Raw genomic sequence first — 17,875 nt, forward strand, 5'->3', positions numbered from 1 at the left:
ATCCCCTCCAAAATTTCACATTAATTACAGACACACATGTCTTATACTAACACTGTTTTTCTACTGTTTGTGGAATGCCCATCTTTGCTATTGCTGGAATGTTTTGTTCAGCTGTCCTGTGTGAATTCTGGGGTGCCCTGTACTAGTAAGGCCATGCAGGGGCATTTGCTAGGCTAACAGCATTTTTCTTCTCTATTCAGCTGAAAGGAGAGAGAGCTCAAATGACTTGAACAGAGCAATAAAACAGCTCACCCCCTCAAAAACATGGGTGTAGTAGAGGAGGTCACTTTCTGTCTGGTATGTTCTGATAAAGGCATCCAGACAAAGTAATAAAACTAAATGTCACATACCATGGCAGCAGTCTGGTTAGAAATACAGTAAGCCCTCCACATTCACTGAGGTTAGGGGTGCAGGACACTCATGAAAGTGGAAAAACCACAATTAAAAAATCCACAATTTTTTAACCTGAGATAACACTTCCCTAGGAATTTCTAGGTCCTCCAGCGCAACTCTACAATCAACATCTGCCAGACACTGACCACAGAATTGCACTGAAGGACCTACAAATGCCTGGAGAATGTTCTCTCTAGGAATCGCTAGGTCTTCTAGCACAGCGGTCCCCCCCCCCCCCAAACTGTGCTCTTTAAGGGATTTTGGACTTCAGCTTCCAGAATCCCAGACTATTAGCCAACGTGGCTGAGACTTCTGGGAACTGAAGTCCAAAATCTCTTAAAGTTTGTGGGCCACTGCTAAGCAACATCAATCAGATGTTGACCAGAGAATCACACTGGAAGACCTAGAGACGGCTAGGGAGAATCACAGACTCACAGAGTTGGAAGAGACCACAGGAGCCATAAAGTCCAATCCCCTGCTACACAGGAACACAAATGGCCATCCAGCTTCTGTTTAAAAGACTCCAAAGAAGAAGACCTTATTAATCAAATCCGCAAATAATCAAATCCACAGAAGTCAAAGCTGCAAATGTGGAGGGCTGACTGTGTATCTTTCAGAGATTCAGGCTCAGGGACTGCAGCCAGTGGCACAGCAACTCTGGTGCATATGAGTGTACACTGAGGTTTTTCTTTACATACATACTACTATATGCCATATGGACATCCTATATAACACAGGATTTAAAGGGATTTCATTGACTTCAAGTTTGAATTCAAGTTGCTTGTGCTGACCAACAAAGTCCAAAATAGCTTTGCTGTTGTTGATTTCCTTCAAGTCATCTCCAATTTATGGAAACCCTATCATGGGGTTTTCTTGGCAAGATTTGTTCCAAGGAAGTTTGCCATTGCCTTCTCCTGAGGCTGAGAGCATGTGACATGCCCAAAGACACCCAGTGGGTCTCATGGCCGAGCTGGGACTCAAATCCTGGTGTCCAGAGTCATAGTCCAGCACTAAAACCACTACTCCACACTAGCTTTCTTCCTAAATGGCTCAAGACCTCAATATCTGAAGGAGCACACCTTTTCATACATACATATACATATGCAACCACACCTGGTTGAGTACTGAAGTCTGTTAGAAAGACCCTCCTTTGGGAGGAAGTAATACAGTGAGTAAGAACATCAGAAAAACCCTTCTCAGCTCTCAGATCCTGATGCTGGAATACCTAGAGGAGATCTGGAGGCTTGGCTGGAGCTGATATTGGCTTCATTATAGTGCCAAATAAAATTATGCTCTGATGAGTGGATCTAAATTATGATGGAACAGGGGATATTTTAATAAATCAAATAAACAAAACTGGAGATTGTAATTTAAGAAGGACAGAACCTTAAAAATCACTCTTGTCCTTGGGAAATTATCACTGGGGTATCTGATATGAACATGGCACTAAAAAAAACCCCTATGAATTAAGAATAACATTATAACTAGTACATCTACAAAGGAAATATAACACTGCTGTGCTATTTTTAAAATCCTATTTTAAACAAAACTGCACCAAACTATGTTTTCAGAAAGCCTATTTCTGCACTTAAAGCAGAGATAGGCAAACTTGAAGCCCTCCAGAAGTTGATGGAAATCATCTCTCATTATCCCTCACCACTAGCGATGCTGGTTTGAGCTAAGGTTAAGTGCAGACCCATAACACACTAAAGATCTCAACTTTCCCACCCCTGAACTAAAGGAAACAAAAACATTAGAATTAAAATTCCTGAAACAACAATAAAAGCTTACTTCTAAAGATTTAAGGAAGGGCAGTGATTCAATAAAATTTTCATACATTCTTCTCTTTTTGGCATTATTTTTTACAATGATTCTTCGAAATGTTACTCTGTCCTATAAAAGGAAAAATGAAACAGTATCAATAGTTCCAATGTATAATGCAAATGATTGTGCGCATAGCAGTTTTCTGGATGGAATATTCTGAGTGTTTTTACACTACTCTGGGTCAAAATATTTAAGTCTGTTGGATCCATATGATTCCCTGAGGATGATCAATCTACCTTCCCTCCTGAAACACCCAATGCACCACCCCCCAAAAAAAAACAGTTCTGGGGGGCTGTAAAAACTCCTAGAGTAGGGGTTTGATGTCACAGGGGGGTGCAAAGAGAAGTTACAGTTCACCTTGTATTAGATACTGCAGTACACTTTTGGATACTGTCCATTACTGATAATTAATTCCAGTCATAAAAAATACAGATCATTCATAGTTTTATTAATTGATTGATTGATTGTATTTATACCCTGCTCTTCAGCCCTAAAGGCTATCAGAGCAGCTTACAATTATTATTTTTAATTAGACGGTATTAATCAACTTGATCTTTAAATCCATAAAGTACTTGCTTCAAGTTTAAGGTAATAAAAAACCTACTAATTAGGGCTATAGCATTTATAGCCCATCCTTATGGATCTTTGCTTAAAAACAATAAGTCCTATATGTTCGACAGGACTTATTCCCAAGAAAGTGTGTGTAAGATTTTAGCCTCAATTGATTAATTGGTTAGACAATGTAATTAAACACATGAAATTGACTTAGGCCCAGAACGGATAGGCATGAAAGAGCAGCCCGAGTTCGTTCCGGCTGGCAGCAGGGTGGAACCTCACTGTCCTCACAGTTCACTCCCAGGGCTGGCCATGGATGCAGAGGCTGACCAGCACTACCAGGAGTCAGATTATCTCGGCTCCTTTTTGCTCCATTCAAAAGAACAGGAGCCCAGCTTCAGCTGGGGTGTGAGTCATTTAATCAGCATACCTCCAAAGCGGCCACTTCATTTGGCCTGTTTCTTACACCCTTTAAAGGTTTGGCCCAATCAACTGAACAACATCTCTCATGTTTGTAGAATTTTTGTTTTTACTCATATGCCAGCTTATGATGTTTTAAATAATACATCAGTAAATCGCTCAATTAAATACTCAGATTAGTAATCCTTCACTGAAAGATATAATCACAATGAGGAAAACAGGGAAAAAAAAACACACACACACCAAAAACACACAAACAAACAAATCAAAAACCCTCCACTCTGATTTTTGAAGAAACCAAAGTAACTGCTCTGTAACACAATTGTGCTCCATGTTATAAATCAACTGTTACTTCAACTTTAGGTGTCAAGAATGGGCTGGCTCTGAAGGTAAGATACTTACCAAACCCCACACAGCACCAGGAGAGGTAGCAATGATTGTAGCTGCTCTGGGTGTATTGTACATTAAAGCCAATTCCCCAAAGCTCCCACGGTTGTCATAGGTGCCAACACACTTTCCAACACCATCACATCTCACATAGATATCATATGTCCCTCTGTAAGACATACAAAGTGCTTGAAGACTGGTTATGCCGTCATTTAAAATATACAATATCTATAAGGTTAAAATTAAACTATTTCAATATAACTTTCATGAAGATTGTATCCTAGATAAGCAGAATTAAAAGAAAACAAACACATCCTAAACTGGCATCCGTTTTGGCCTCATTTTGGTGCTACATTAAAACTTTTGGGGCTCAGCAATCACAGCTTCCTCTTGGCCCAAGACATTTTATTTGTGATGAACTGTCTAAATTTATCAAAATGACTTTTCAGTTGTGTTTGTGAAGTTTCCTTGATGGAAGCTCAATCCTTATAAGTTTTTAGAGCCAAGATAGTTCCAGGAGTAATCATTTAGACTGGAATTTGTGACTCTGCAAACCTTACAATGATTGAATTAACGATTTTGCGGTATTAATTAATACATTAATCAGAACTCAGGTAATGCAAAATCAAACACATGTTAGAATATTTAATTATATCTGGTTACATAAATTTTCAAATTCAACACTGTGGTATAGATTTTAGTCCAGGTACTGAAATCATCAGAAAACACTTCTTTAAAATCTTTGAATAAATATGTGATATAGCAAACTGATAAAGCAACATATTTCCTCGATAACCATTCTGTGGCATCTACCAAGTGCAAAATGTCATCATCAACATGAAAAATCTGCAATTTCCTATAAAAGCAAAACACCAGAAGGCTTTCTATCCATTTCTGTTTTGAACAGATGGGTGTCAGTGGCTAAAAAGACCATTCTGGGGTATACCAACAGGAGACATAAATGTGAGACTAAAGCACTAAAGCATTTGTTTTTGAACCTCAGATTTACTCTGACATGATGTAACACTATTTGGCACTAGTATTAAAGAAAACAAAACATTCAAAAAGAAAACAGAAACTAACCTTCCTGTTAAAAGAAAAAAAATCAGTATGTTACTCAAAGGGTTGCCATTTTTGCAGCTAAGGTCACTAATAGCAAATTAGATGCCAACAGAAAGATGCTACCGGAATGAATTTTGAGAGAGACACTGGTTGCTATTGGGTAACCTAAAATGACTTTGAATATGCTTGCATCTCTGTTATTTGTGCATTCTGGGGCTGGGGAAATTCTTCAAAAGAACCAGCTGGTAATGGTAAGGTTACATTGCATATTTTGTTTCCTAAAGCACAAAGAGGTTGGGGAATGGGTTATATAGCAAGGACAAGGGAAGGGTTGTTTACCTTACAGGAGTCTGTACATGACCAAGTGATACCTAGAAGTTTTTGGCTTCCATCAATTTGCTAACTTTTCCCAGCACCTGCATTTTTCAACAGTGATTTGGCAATGCTGGCAAAATATTTTAGAATGTATAAGCTTATTGATCATAGCTCCCATTCAGTTTAGATTTTGATCTGTCAGGGTAGGAGACACAAATGCATCCCCCCTCCCCTAAATAAAGTTAGATCCTTGATTCACCAGACATGATCTTCTAATTTCTTCTAGAGTTACAGGGGAAAGAAAGTCTCCTTCAGTACCACATATGTATATATGCATTTCCTAGATCTGTATTATTCCCAAATCCAAGTCACTGCATTTTTATGTGGATAAAGTTCAAATGTTCAAAATGTATATAAGGTAAATATTTATTTTAAAGTATTTTAACTTCTATTTTAAAATGGCTTTGATAGATTCTATTAACCAATTGAAATAAAATATGAATAAATTGTTTCAAGATTTACAGGTGTAGGGTGGATAAATAAGCAATATGAAAACACATTATTTAGTTTATATTTAATGGAGCGTGTCGAGCATCACACCACCTAAGCCTGCTATCAAGTGTGCATACTTTGACTAGTGTACATATGATACATCTGTGGAAACAATCTAATCATAATTAATTAATTATGCAGAGAAAAGTGGAGCAGTGCAGTGTGACTAGTAAGAGTTACTATACTTATTTTTGAAGCACCTAAATGCACTTAATTCACTGAAATGAATTATATTATTTGTAAAGGTAAGGTATAGGTTTTCCCTTGACGTGAACGTCTAGTCATAACCGACTGTAGGGGGCTGTGCTCATCTGTTACTAAGCCAAAGAGCCAGTGTTGTCCAAAAACAATTCCAGTGGCCATATGGCCAGCATGATTGCAAGGAATACAGTTACCTTCCCACCGAAGTTGTACCTATTTATCTACAGTACTTGTATATGCGTGCTTTTGAACTGCTAGCTTGGCAGAAGCTGGGACTAGTGATGGGAGCTTGGGCCTCGAACTGCCAACCTTCTGATTGTAAGAATTGGCGTCTTAACCACATCTCTTTTCTTGTATTTGTATATTGTAAAATATACAATTTATATACTATATAATATTTGTATTATATAAAACAAATTTGTATATTGTATATTATTTGTATACAATATCTATTTTGCAATGGATCTGTGTCCTGTACAGACATTTACACAGCAAATAATGTAGAATGTGTTCTATGTCATGTTGCAATCTCAGGCCCTCTTTGCATCATTACTACTATAGGCAAATAACTTACCGGTCAATTACGTAGAAGTTGTCACCATCATCACCTTGATCAATGACATGCTCCCCTCCTTCAATCAGTTTTTCAAACATGGCATCTAATACCTGAGACATCTGTTCCTGTTAAATCAAAAATATATAAGCAGAGGAGCTAATGTTGAAATGCTATTCTCATGACAAACCAAGTTTAACTTTTAATCATGGCCTGAAGCTGGGTGACCAGCCTTGCCTAAGGCTAAAATTCATCAACACAGTGCAGACCAGGGGCCAAGATTTAATGATGAAGTGACATTAAAACTCTGCTTCAGAGAGTTTCTCAGCCCACCAGAGCAGTTTTTTTAAGTTGTAGGGAAAACAGCCAGATCCAAAAAAGAAGTGCTGACAAAAGGGTTGGAGGAGAAAGTGTAGAAAGGGCATGCAGTCTGTTTATGATCTTTTATCCATGATTAAGAACCTGGCAGTATTATCCCTGTATTTGTGCCCAGTCCTTGGCTTACATTACAGCAGTCTATACTTGAAACATTCTTTTCCACATGCATTTACCTATAAGAGCATGTTCCTATCTATATGGGAGTAAAAGGCAAACAAACATAAGGATAAGTTAATATCCTTTTTCTTTTTAATATTTCTGGGAGCCTTCTAACATATATACCATAATTATACTTCTTAAATGATCACAAGTGTGACAATTTTATAACTTAAAAGGTATCATCTGTAAAAACACTATGACATATCCATTCTGGCTGCTTTCTCTCATACATGCTAAAACTTCCTTTTCTGAATCCCCCTTTTTACAATTTCCCACAGTACCACAGTGTTGTTGTCGTTGTGTGCCTTCAACTCATCTCTGACTCATGGCAACCCTAAGGTTAGTATCTCAATGTTTTCCTTAATCAATCAACAAGTTTCCTGCACGCAGCAACCCTCTTGTAAAATTACTTGCTCAAATAAATGCAAAGCCTCAGGAACAATGTAATCTAGTGATTTAGAGTAGGAACGTAACTTCTAACCTTTCAATTGTATTCAAACCCAACAGTGGCCTAAGTCCAGCATCACACTGAACCTGCAGTGTAAAAGAACTTTCTTCCTCTCCCCTGCTCCTTGCAGCTTTTGGAGATGATCACAAAATGGCTCTGAGAGGTTTCCCAGTCCTCTGGAACAGATTTTGAGGATGCTTATGGGCGGCAGTGGGAAGAGTAGATTGCTTACTCCTGCTTCCACTGGATTGTGTTTTTCCCCCAGGAGAGGGGCTGGCAATGCATTCTGTCCAATATAAAGCAAGATATGACATATAACCCAGGAACTGACAGTTAGGTCATTTCCAAAACTTCACACATTCAAAAACTTCACACAGGTCTTATCTCCACTAGACTGTTTAAATAAGCCATGTCTTAAATTCATCAACAAGTAATACCCTGACTAGGTATTAAAACTGTCCACATGTAACAAATGAACTGTTTGAGACAATAGATGTCAACAGTATTGTGAAAAGCTTCAAAAAGCACAGCTGTTTTTCCTCAATCACAACAAACTAAATCCAAGAGGCCACCAGTGGTTTCTGGTGCTCTCTCAAATGTGTGTGTGATCCAGCCATCACCAATCACACCCTATATACCTCTAAAGAAAAAATGAAAATAAAGTGCAGGAAAAACAGGAGGTTCACAGTAAAAATCTCTACACACATTGAAGTGGAACACACTTTCCAGTCCAAATTTAAAACTCAATTAAAACTCAAGCAAATGAAGATTGTTTTTTTAAAGTGTTGCAGAGAACTTCAGTACAGTATTTGTTTTAGTAGCAGTTGACAAAGCTGTTGAGGCCGTTCAAAGTACTGACCTCAAAACAAACAAAAATTCAGGAACATCTGAAGTATTTATTTAATATATGAAGTAGCCAAGAAGGGAAAGCATCCACAGAACCCTTATCTATTCTGGATATCAAAGGTCAGACTGAAATTGCCGCCTTTTCTAATTATATATTGGTAAATAATCATATGGTGGTATCACATCCAGCTTCATATTTTTATTATGTTATAATAACCAATTTAGGAGATCTTTGTCATGAGTACTGTTTTGATCATACTATTATCTCAGTATTTATATTTCTATTCTATTTTATTCTGGTCACTGACTGAATAAACTATTGATTGATTGAACCCTTATCTATACCGCTCCTTCTTTTTTGAATGAAAAGCATCACACAGACTGGGCCACTGCGCTTACCATCATATGCACAAAATCTCAGCACTAAACATTGTTGCAGGTAGTGTCCAGAGTGGAGACAGCAGTTCAATGGTCAGAAAATGTCTCAGTGAAAACTGAAAAGTGTAGCATTTCCCCCTTACAATAAGCCATGCAAAATAAAATACATAGTAATTATGTCTGTAGGGTCATATTTAATTATTCACTATAATTATTTAGAATCTGAAATCAACATTTAAAAACTGCAATATTCAAGCCAGATATCAAATATATCCAGCTTTTTGTTTGGTATGCCTGCCTTAGAATTGTATTAGCTAAACAAAATTGATGTTTTTCTTTACAGGTATTCATTTTGTGTGTGTTCTTTTGTTGTATGCCTTCAAGTTGTTCCTGACTTATGGTGACACTAAGGCAAACCTACCATACTGTTTTCTTGGCAAAATTTGTTCAGAGGGCATTTGCCATTGCTGCTCTCTGAGGTTGAGAGATTGTGACTTGCCCAAGGTCACTCAGTAGGTTTCCATGGCTGAGCGAGGATTAAAACCCTGATCCTCCAGTGTCCTAACCCAACACTCAAACCACTATACCATGCTGGCTCTCTATTTATTCTTTACAGTGAAACATTTGTAGGTTTATTTGCTGATCTTGTATTCAAACATAAGATAAAATAGTTGAATTTGGTAACAGAAACATACAAAATAGATTATTTTGTCTGAGATTGCATCTTGTCACCAGATACGTTATCACCAGATATGTTACAAGTTCCTCTCTTTTTTAGGACTAACTTGATGTGTACTATGTCATTTGATAGGACAGATAATAGTTCCTACTAATAAAAATGTCAGTATTTTTGAGGAGATAGCATCTCTAATATGAATGATAAGAGAGTCAAGGTATTGTGTTCTTAAATCTTAACACAGAGAGCTTCAAATTATTATGTTACTTTTAGAATAGCAAAATTTATTTAGTATGCCATGAAAGTGAGGCAGGAATCCTTGCCAAATTGTTGAAAATATGCCTGATATTGTCTGCTTCTAGATTTTTCATTTATAAGATGCATTAGTTATTAAATGTTCTTAGTCTTACTGAGGAAAGTTGTAATTGTATTGCCTAGTATAATTGACAGACATTTTGTAATTTTATTTTATTTTTTGTTTTTAGTCTTTCTGTATTGTAATTTTGATTAATAATTTCATTTGTTGATGTTTACTTTCATTGATGCTATTCTTTTTGTCATGTCTGCAATAGCCTGGGTAACTCATGCATTATAAATTTCAAAACACACACAATCTACAGGACTGACCTCTCTACCTAGTCTTCTTCAAAATCCCATGTCTCAGTCGATAGCCAAATTTGTCCTTTATTTCGGGTCACCAACTGCTGCACAGCCTCCATACTTTCTGTGATATCTTTTCACTTCATACTCCTACATTGCCAACACAAATCCTTGAGCTAAATCCAATTGCTAATCCAAACAGGGAGGACATATTGAATCAGTGTGATTTACATAAATGTTGAATTGTTGTTGTGTGTCTTGCAGTTATTTCTGACTTATGGCAACCATAATGCAAACCTATTAGGGGGTTTTCTTGTTCAGAAGGGGTTTTTCTTTGTCTTTCTTTGAGGCTGTGAATGTGTGGCTTGCTTAATGTTGTCCACTGGGTTTCTATGGCCAACTTGGGATTTGAACTCTGGTCTCCTGGTCTTAATGTTGAAATTGTTTCAATGGCTCTTGATTAGCTGGGACTAGCATTTGGACTAAGTACCTTCTGACCAATACAGTCCGTATCAGGTTCTTATAGCAGTCAAACTGTTTCTTTTCTTCAGAAACTGCTATAAAAAGATCTGCATTCCATGTTCTCCCTGTTTCATGATCACAGCACTTACATCATGTTAATATTCTCAAGACTTTGCATCAGTGTCAGTAATAGGTGCCAGAGACTTTGTCATCTTTGCTGCTGCCTCAAAATCCCTTAGCACATTTCATTCAGTACAAATGATGCTTTGTTCTCATCTTATGCAAATAGATCACACACTGAAGCAAAATGGTTCTTACTAATCTGGAAGTCACCCTTTACTTGCTTTCTAAAAATCTTATTTTTAAAGATAGTTTTATTGTTTGAGAAAAATATTGTGTAATCTGAAAGTAGAAGAAGGAAATTACATTTAGGATTTTGTAGTATTTAAATAGAATTCAGCTTCATACAACCCTGTCTGCAGAAGCTTCACAGGAGTGTCTGAAAAAATCTCTTTCTCCCACTCTCTCCCTCCCACTGTCATCCACACACAGAAATATACACTGGCTGGCATCCTGCTAGGGACATATGCATATGTAATTTCCCTGCATGCATGTCCTTTTTTGAGCACTGCAGGGGTTGGTATTCCTTTCCCCATCCCAAAGCCCTCCACCCAGCTTCTGAACACCCTGCACAGCTATTCTGTGATCTGTGGGATTGCATAAGCACTTGGATGCATCTGCATAGTCGATGTGGACTGAGGACATGAGCACTGAGATTCTTTAGCGTCCTCCAAAAGTCTCAGCACTGCTGTAATCATTTCACATCTGGCTACAGGGACATAGCCAGCTGCTTCTGTGTTCTTGCTCATTCCCCAAGAAGCATGGAATGACCATGACTGGGGCTTCAGAGGCTGCTTGGTAAATTGGGGGTGGTATATGGCTCAGTCTAGCATAGCCAGCTTTGCTAGGCTGGATGCAAGTGTGGTGTAGTGGTTTGAGTCAGACTACAACTCGGGAGACCAATGTTTGAATCCTCACTCAGCCACAGAAATCCACTGGGTGATCTTGAGCAAATCACACGCTCACAGCCTCAGAGGAAGGGAAAGAGAACCCCTCTCTGAACAAAGAAAACCTCACAAAAGGCTTGCCTTAGGGTCACTGTAAATCAGAAATGACTTCAAGGCACATAACAAGCCAAGGTCTGCGTGGAGACTTGTTACATTACACTGAGGATTGTGGCCACTTTATCTAAAACTTTCCAAGCAAGAAGAAATAATTTTATGGTGCTGTAATGTTTCTAAATGCATTTCACATAATGATGATACAGCTCCAAGGTCAGGACTGCAAGAGAAATTAAGGATAACATCACTTTCCACAGATTGTTATACAAACGCATTCTGTGCCAAATTTCCATAGCAAACAGAAATGTGATGATGAGACAGAGACAGCAGCAATACACAAGGTCAGCACTTGTTGAACACATTCAGCTTTGATATTAATTTGATATTCCATCTTCAAATGATAGAATACCAGGACTAATATTGGGAGACAGGTAGGACAGAAATTAAATACAGTGCAGTATGACTGTGTATTTGTGGGAGGTACATTTCAGGACTTATCATGAAAATGCGAAGGCACAGAAAATAGTGAAGCCCATTGAAATGAATGATTTTCAGAAGAAGCTGACCATAGAGTTGTGCTGGAGTATCTAGAGATTCCTAGGTTCTCCAGCACTGGAAGGATATCATTGAAACATGCTGGAGGACCTAGAAAATGCCTAGAGAGAACACATTTTTTCAGACGTAGGTTTTAAAGACCTCCAAGGAAGGAGACTCTATCACCCTCTGAGGGAGTGCATTCCACTGTCGAACAGCCCTTACTGTCAGGAAGTTCCTCCTAATGTTCAGGTGGAATCTCTTTTCCTGTAGCTTGCATCCATTGTTCCGGGTCCTGTTCTCTGGAGCAGCAGAAAACAAGCTTGCTCCCTCCTCAATATGACATCCCTTCAAATATTTAAACAGGGCTATCATATCACCTCTTAACCTTCTTTTCTCCAGGCTAAACATCCCCAGCTCCCTAAGTCGTTCCTCATAGGGCATGGTTTCCAGACCCTTCACCATTTTTGTCGCCCTCCTTTGGACACGCTACAGTTTCTCAATGTCCTTTCTGAATTGTGGTGCCCAGAACTGGACACAATATTCTAGGTGGGGCCTGACCAGAGCAGAATAGAGTGGCACTATTACTTCTCTTGATCTAGACACTATACTTCTATTGATGCAGCCTAAAATAGCATTGGCCTTTTTAGCTGCCGCATCACACTGTTCACCCATGTTCAACTTGTGGTCTACTTGGACTCCTAGATCCCTTTCACACGTAGTTTCATTCAGCCAGGTGTCACCCATCCTATATCTGTGCATTTTATTTTTCCGCCCTAAGTGCAATACCTTACATTTCTCTGTGTTGAATTTCATTTTGTTAGCTTTGGCCCAGCTTTCTAGTCTATTCAGGTCATTTTTAATCTTGATCCTGTACTCTACAACTCCTGCTTTATTACACATACCTGTAAGAGCCTAGAAATGGATCCTTATTCAAAAATCAGTAGCAGTGCTGATCAGCAACAAAGAAAAACACTATGGTTAGCTTGTCCTGCTTCTACTTTTTGAATCAAGGAACAGGTAAAGCTGCTTTACAATGGGCTAGGTCGCCCAATACTGTCAAGGTCAATATCATCTGTGCCAAGGGTGGGAAAGCACAGTTATCAAAGAGTGTTTCTGTGGCTCCCCCAAGTCCATATATTCATTTTTGGAGAGAGGGGAAATATTTTTATTCAGTATCATTCACTAAATATAATTTTAGCCCTTGGGCTATTTTAGGCCCAAAGGAGGTCCTTTTTTCCAAAATAGGATGTGATTTCTGGTATACTGCCTGGTTTGAAACAGGCCTAAAAGATATAGAATACTATGGCAAATATAGCATAACATAGCATACATTTCCCCATTACTCCTATAGGAGGTACAGGTCAATTTGAGCTTTTAAAAAATCAAAAATGGGTCTAGGGTGAGATGAGAGGCTCCTAAACCTTTGCTATTTGCTCTCCAAAGGTGTACAATGACTGGCTGCTGCTCTGTAGGGTTTCAAATGGAAGTACTTCCCAAATGGACCTAGAAATGCCAGGGACTTAATCTGGATGCTTTGTGCATGTGAAGCATGTGACCCTATTATGACCCTTCCTAGGGGTTTAGCTATGGCAGGAAGACCCCACAAATAAGAATTCTACTTAACTGAATTATCCTTCACTCCCAAAATTTCTAGCTTTGGACAGAATGGGACAACTGTTCACACTTAGACTTCTTATATTTGCTACATTCACATTCACTTGGGAACTTTGTCTTTTCTTTGGATGCCTAAACAATATTTCTGAATGCTCAACCGAATTTTTAAGTTCATCCTCTGCTAGAAATGTTGGGACTGAAAATAAAATTTCATTGAGGGTAGAATTATTATTGGGGGGAGGGTCCCAACTCCCTGATCTCTCCTCATATGCATCTTCTTATATGCACAGTTCATCCAATATTCATATACAAACCTATAATCTCTAGCTGGATTGCTACATATTAGATCTGGATTGTATCTGGAGTGTTAAAAATGAAGGCAAAATGAAGTTGGATTTGGATATTCCAGTTAATTAGAATGATGCAGGCAAAAACTGAAATCAATGTTAATTTAAATCTTTCATATTAATCATGCAGTTCTCCAGATGTTTTGGACTGCAATTCCCAGTATTCTTCACCTTCGTCTATGATGAACAGGGGTAATCAGAATTGCAGTCCTAAATCACCTGCTTAATTTCCATCCCTGATGTAAGCAAATACGTATCTGTTTAAAATATATTTAAAGAAGCCTTTGAAAGCCAAAACTATAACAATCCAAACTTCTTCAGTTAGGTAAGGTGGGCATTGTTCGATACATGAATCAAACCATTCTTTTTTGTTATGCTGATAGAGACTTGAACATCTGTAACACTTTGTTGTTAAAAAACAAAATCCCAGAACGATACTTAATCTCTCGTTCCTTTTCTGCTATCATGGGGGGGGGGGGGTGGATTTCAGCTCTTACCGGATCTAGGTTTTTAAACAGGAGAATGTCTTTGCAAGCTTCTTGCAGTCTGTTTCTTTGATCATCTGTTTTGGGGTGAATAATCTGGAAGAAACCAGTGCAATTTATATTTTCTCTCTTCCTGCACTAATCTTAAGAAAAATTCTCACAGAAGGGGTCATAACCAAAATACAATCTAAATTAATACTTTTGAGGCTATTAAATATTGCTAGGGTAACACCTGATGATTTCAGATTTTTAAATCTCGTATTAAAAGGAAATAGTACAGGAATGAAAAAGGGAAACTCTTACAACAACTCTTCCATTGCTATTTAAGGGCAATTACAATAAAAGTAACTAGAAAAGAAAAGGCTGTTCTTAATGTACATTTTACTACTTTGTGCAAAAGCATTAATGAGAGCCATTAGGGCTGAAGGGTGGGATATAAATACCTAAATAAATAAATAAATATATTATACAGCATATATAAACAAGTACTGCCTTAAATTTGTCTTCCAATATTTTTTTTAAAAGCTAATTTCTTTATCAAATATACATACCCTTGATTCGGCATCATCCTCTTCTTCATCAGGATTATAAGCTTCAGCGCACACTAAAAGCAACAACAACAAAATGATGTTATTCTTAACAATGTGCTTTCAGCACTTCTCTTAGATCAATATTTGCTTTGTTGTATACTATAATGCTATTGTCCAATACCCAGAATAAAATGCACCCTATACATATTCAAAATAAAGAAAAAACAACAATAATCTGCAGAAATTGAAAGGAAAACGACAACCTGTAAGAGGATGGAAATTAGAAACAGTTGCAGATATAGATGTCTGGTTTATGAAATTACTTGATGTATGAGGGTTGGGTAAACTCACTAGAGGACTGAATGAAAAAACCTCCAAAATATTTGGAAGACTGGATAAACTAATATGTTATTTAACTCTGCGATGGGGAATGACAATGCTGATAGATTTTGATTAAGAAACTTATTAAATTATTAGAAATGGGGTAAAAAGGTATACATTAACATCTTACAATCAAATTTGTTAGAAAAATTCATATCTAAGGTTTGTGAACAGATAGATTATAAGGAGTACATAGAATAAACATGTTTAGAAAACAGGATAGAAGTTCAGGGGGGAATGGAAAAATGTGTATAAAAATGTGGGAAGAACATTTGGTTGTCTTATATAAGAGATAAACTAAATAATAATTGAGGGGATGTCTGTATGTGTATGTGAGTGTGCATGTGCACGGATGTGTGTATGCACTTATATTGGGCAAGCCTAGATTGTAGAAAAGGAAGTAACGAATGAAGTATAAACGGTTGAAGATATGAAAGGGCTGTTATCACTGAATCAACTGTATTGTAAACAGAAACCATGCATGGTGTGTTTGAATTGTAATACTGTCTGTGGATATACTGTATGTCTTTTTTTAAATGAAAATTTCAATAAAAATTTAATTTAAAAAGAAAAAGAAAAACAACAACCAAAAACCTTGTGCTAATTCAAAACTTTTCACCAGGCCAAGCATATCCAGCTTGAGTCCACTGCTACGTCTTCTCATTAGATTTTACACTTCTGATCGATGCACACACAAAAAACATTGTTAGGGTCATTGATATAGCCACCCTTAGCAGGGTAGGTAATTTTAAATGGTTGAGTCGATACAAACAGTCCTTTCAAATGCCAACTTATTTAAAAATACAGATCCCAAAACGAACTTGTATTTGTGGTGACAACGAAATTGAGGATCTAGCACACATTTTGCTTAGATGTAATCTGTATCAACAGGAAAGGGACCAATACCTTGATCCCTATATTAAACGAACAATTTTCTGGGATACTCACACCAGAATATCATACTTTATGAGTGGAAAAGATTATATACATTATCAGACAGGGGACGGAACGTCCTCATCCCATCCTTTTCCCGTTCTTACAACACAATCATGAGAAGATTTTCATATAATCTTGTGCTTATCCTGTCAGTCTCCCGTCATTAAACTGCAATTGACCACGATCATGTGAAAGACTTTCACTTGATGTTGTGCTCATCCTGTCATTGTCCCATCAGTGAAGAGGAACTGTCCCATCCTTGCCCTTCATTTTGTATTAACAGAAGAATCTGTTAATGCAATTCCACTTCAATGACAGTGCAAATGTAAGGATGTCTTTTGCGTGATCTCTATCATAGATGGGATAAGGGCAGGTTTCACTTCTGTCCCCCCTCTGATAATCTCCTTAGTTCGTGGACTAAACTGAGCAGCCAACCTGCAGCAGAAGAGAGTTCTACTGAAGACTCTTGCTTGTGTGGACTGCCATAAGTGAAAGGAATGGTGCAGTCCAAAAGAGGGGTGCCAAAATTACCACCTTGCAAAATGGTAATATGGATAATCCTATGTGCGAGTGCTGGTTCTTAACAAGTAACACACCTGGGGCCTTGTCTACATGGATTTTTTATCCTGAGTTCTCCATGGGCGCACTGCATTCTGCCAAAACCCCAAATTGAGTCTGGACTGTCTTCATGACACTGGTATCCAACTCAGGGCTTCCACATTTTAAAAAGTCACCTTTTCCTGGCAGTTTTCAGGAAGTTTCAATGAGGAAAGGTGACTGCCTTTTCACTTGCAGTTCCTATTAGTTTCTGGGTGCTACCGCAGACTTGAGTTGCCCTAAGATCAGAACAAAGCACTCAGTATCAATAGTGTGCTGGGCACCTCATTCTGACCTCAGCAGCAGCACTGGGCAACAAACAAGGATCGCATAGGAAGGCAGCTGCCTTCATCGTTGGGGAACCCTCCAAGGTAAGAGGCAAATCTTGGGGGGGGGGATTCAGAGCCAGAATACTCCAGAGGCAGCCCAGAGTATTCTGGCAAATATAGACAAGCCCTGACTGAGCACTACTTAAATTCAAACCCAGAGGTAGCACCAAAAGGCTCAGCAGAACCAGATTTGTACAGATCAGGTTCCTGAGACTTTTTCACACTATGTTCTTTGATGTTCTGTAGTGCAAGAATTCTCTAGAGTAAATATAACACACTGGGCACCATGGCTCAAGTCGTAAATGCTACAATTACTGGCTGTGATCCTCTTTGACACCAGTTGAGCATAAGGTTCTCTCAGGGTATGATCCTGGAGGTCTGGGAGGGTGACAACATCCAGCTAGGTAAAACATTTAGAAGGATTTTCCCAGTGCCCTGCTTGACTGTGCAGTGACTGAGGCATGGGGATGGAGCTATGCCCCAGTGCTAGTTGACTGCTATTTCACCACTCAGGAAAAACTGCAGCACTGGAGGTGCTGGATACATCTTTGTGTACTGTTGGAAAAATATGCCTTTCTAGCCATTAAAACATACATTCCTGGAAGGCCTTTTGTTCACCCCCTGCTCTGTCTCACTCCCACTGTGCAGATGACTGGCACGGATAGCGATATTTCCTCTCTGGGGGTGGGGAGCAGATGTAGTTATACCCTGCCCTTAAAAAATAATTTAAAAAGCAGTATACAGAGCATTCCCAGTGAATCACACATGTCCTGAGTTCTAATGCCCGTT

The 17,875-nt window shown here is 38.3% G+C and overlaps 1 protein-coding gene across 1 annotated transcript in view; it reads right to left on the bottom strand.

The window, feature by feature from the left end:
• Positions 1-17,875, bottom strand: part of PRKAR2B (protein kinase cAMP-dependent type II regulatory subunit beta) — a 61,111-nt gene that overhangs the window by 8,413 nt on the left and 34,823 nt on the right. The window contains 5 exon segments of the mRNA XM_042469347.1: positions 2,185-2,286; positions 3,595-3,748; positions 6,284-6,390; positions 14,326-14,409; positions 14,865-14,917. Coding sequence (XP_042325281.1) covers positions 2,185-2,286; positions 3,595-3,748; positions 6,284-6,390; positions 14,326-14,409; positions 14,865-14,917 — 500 coding nt within the window.

Source organism: Sceloporus undulatus, chromosome 5, assembly GCF_019175285.1.
Source record: "Sceloporus undulatus isolate JIND9_A2432 ecotype Alabama chromosome 5, SceUnd_v1.1, whole genome shotgun sequence".
Lineage (NCBI taxonomy): Eukaryota > Metazoa > Chordata > Lepidosauria > Squamata > Phrynosomatidae > Sceloporus > Sceloporus undulatus.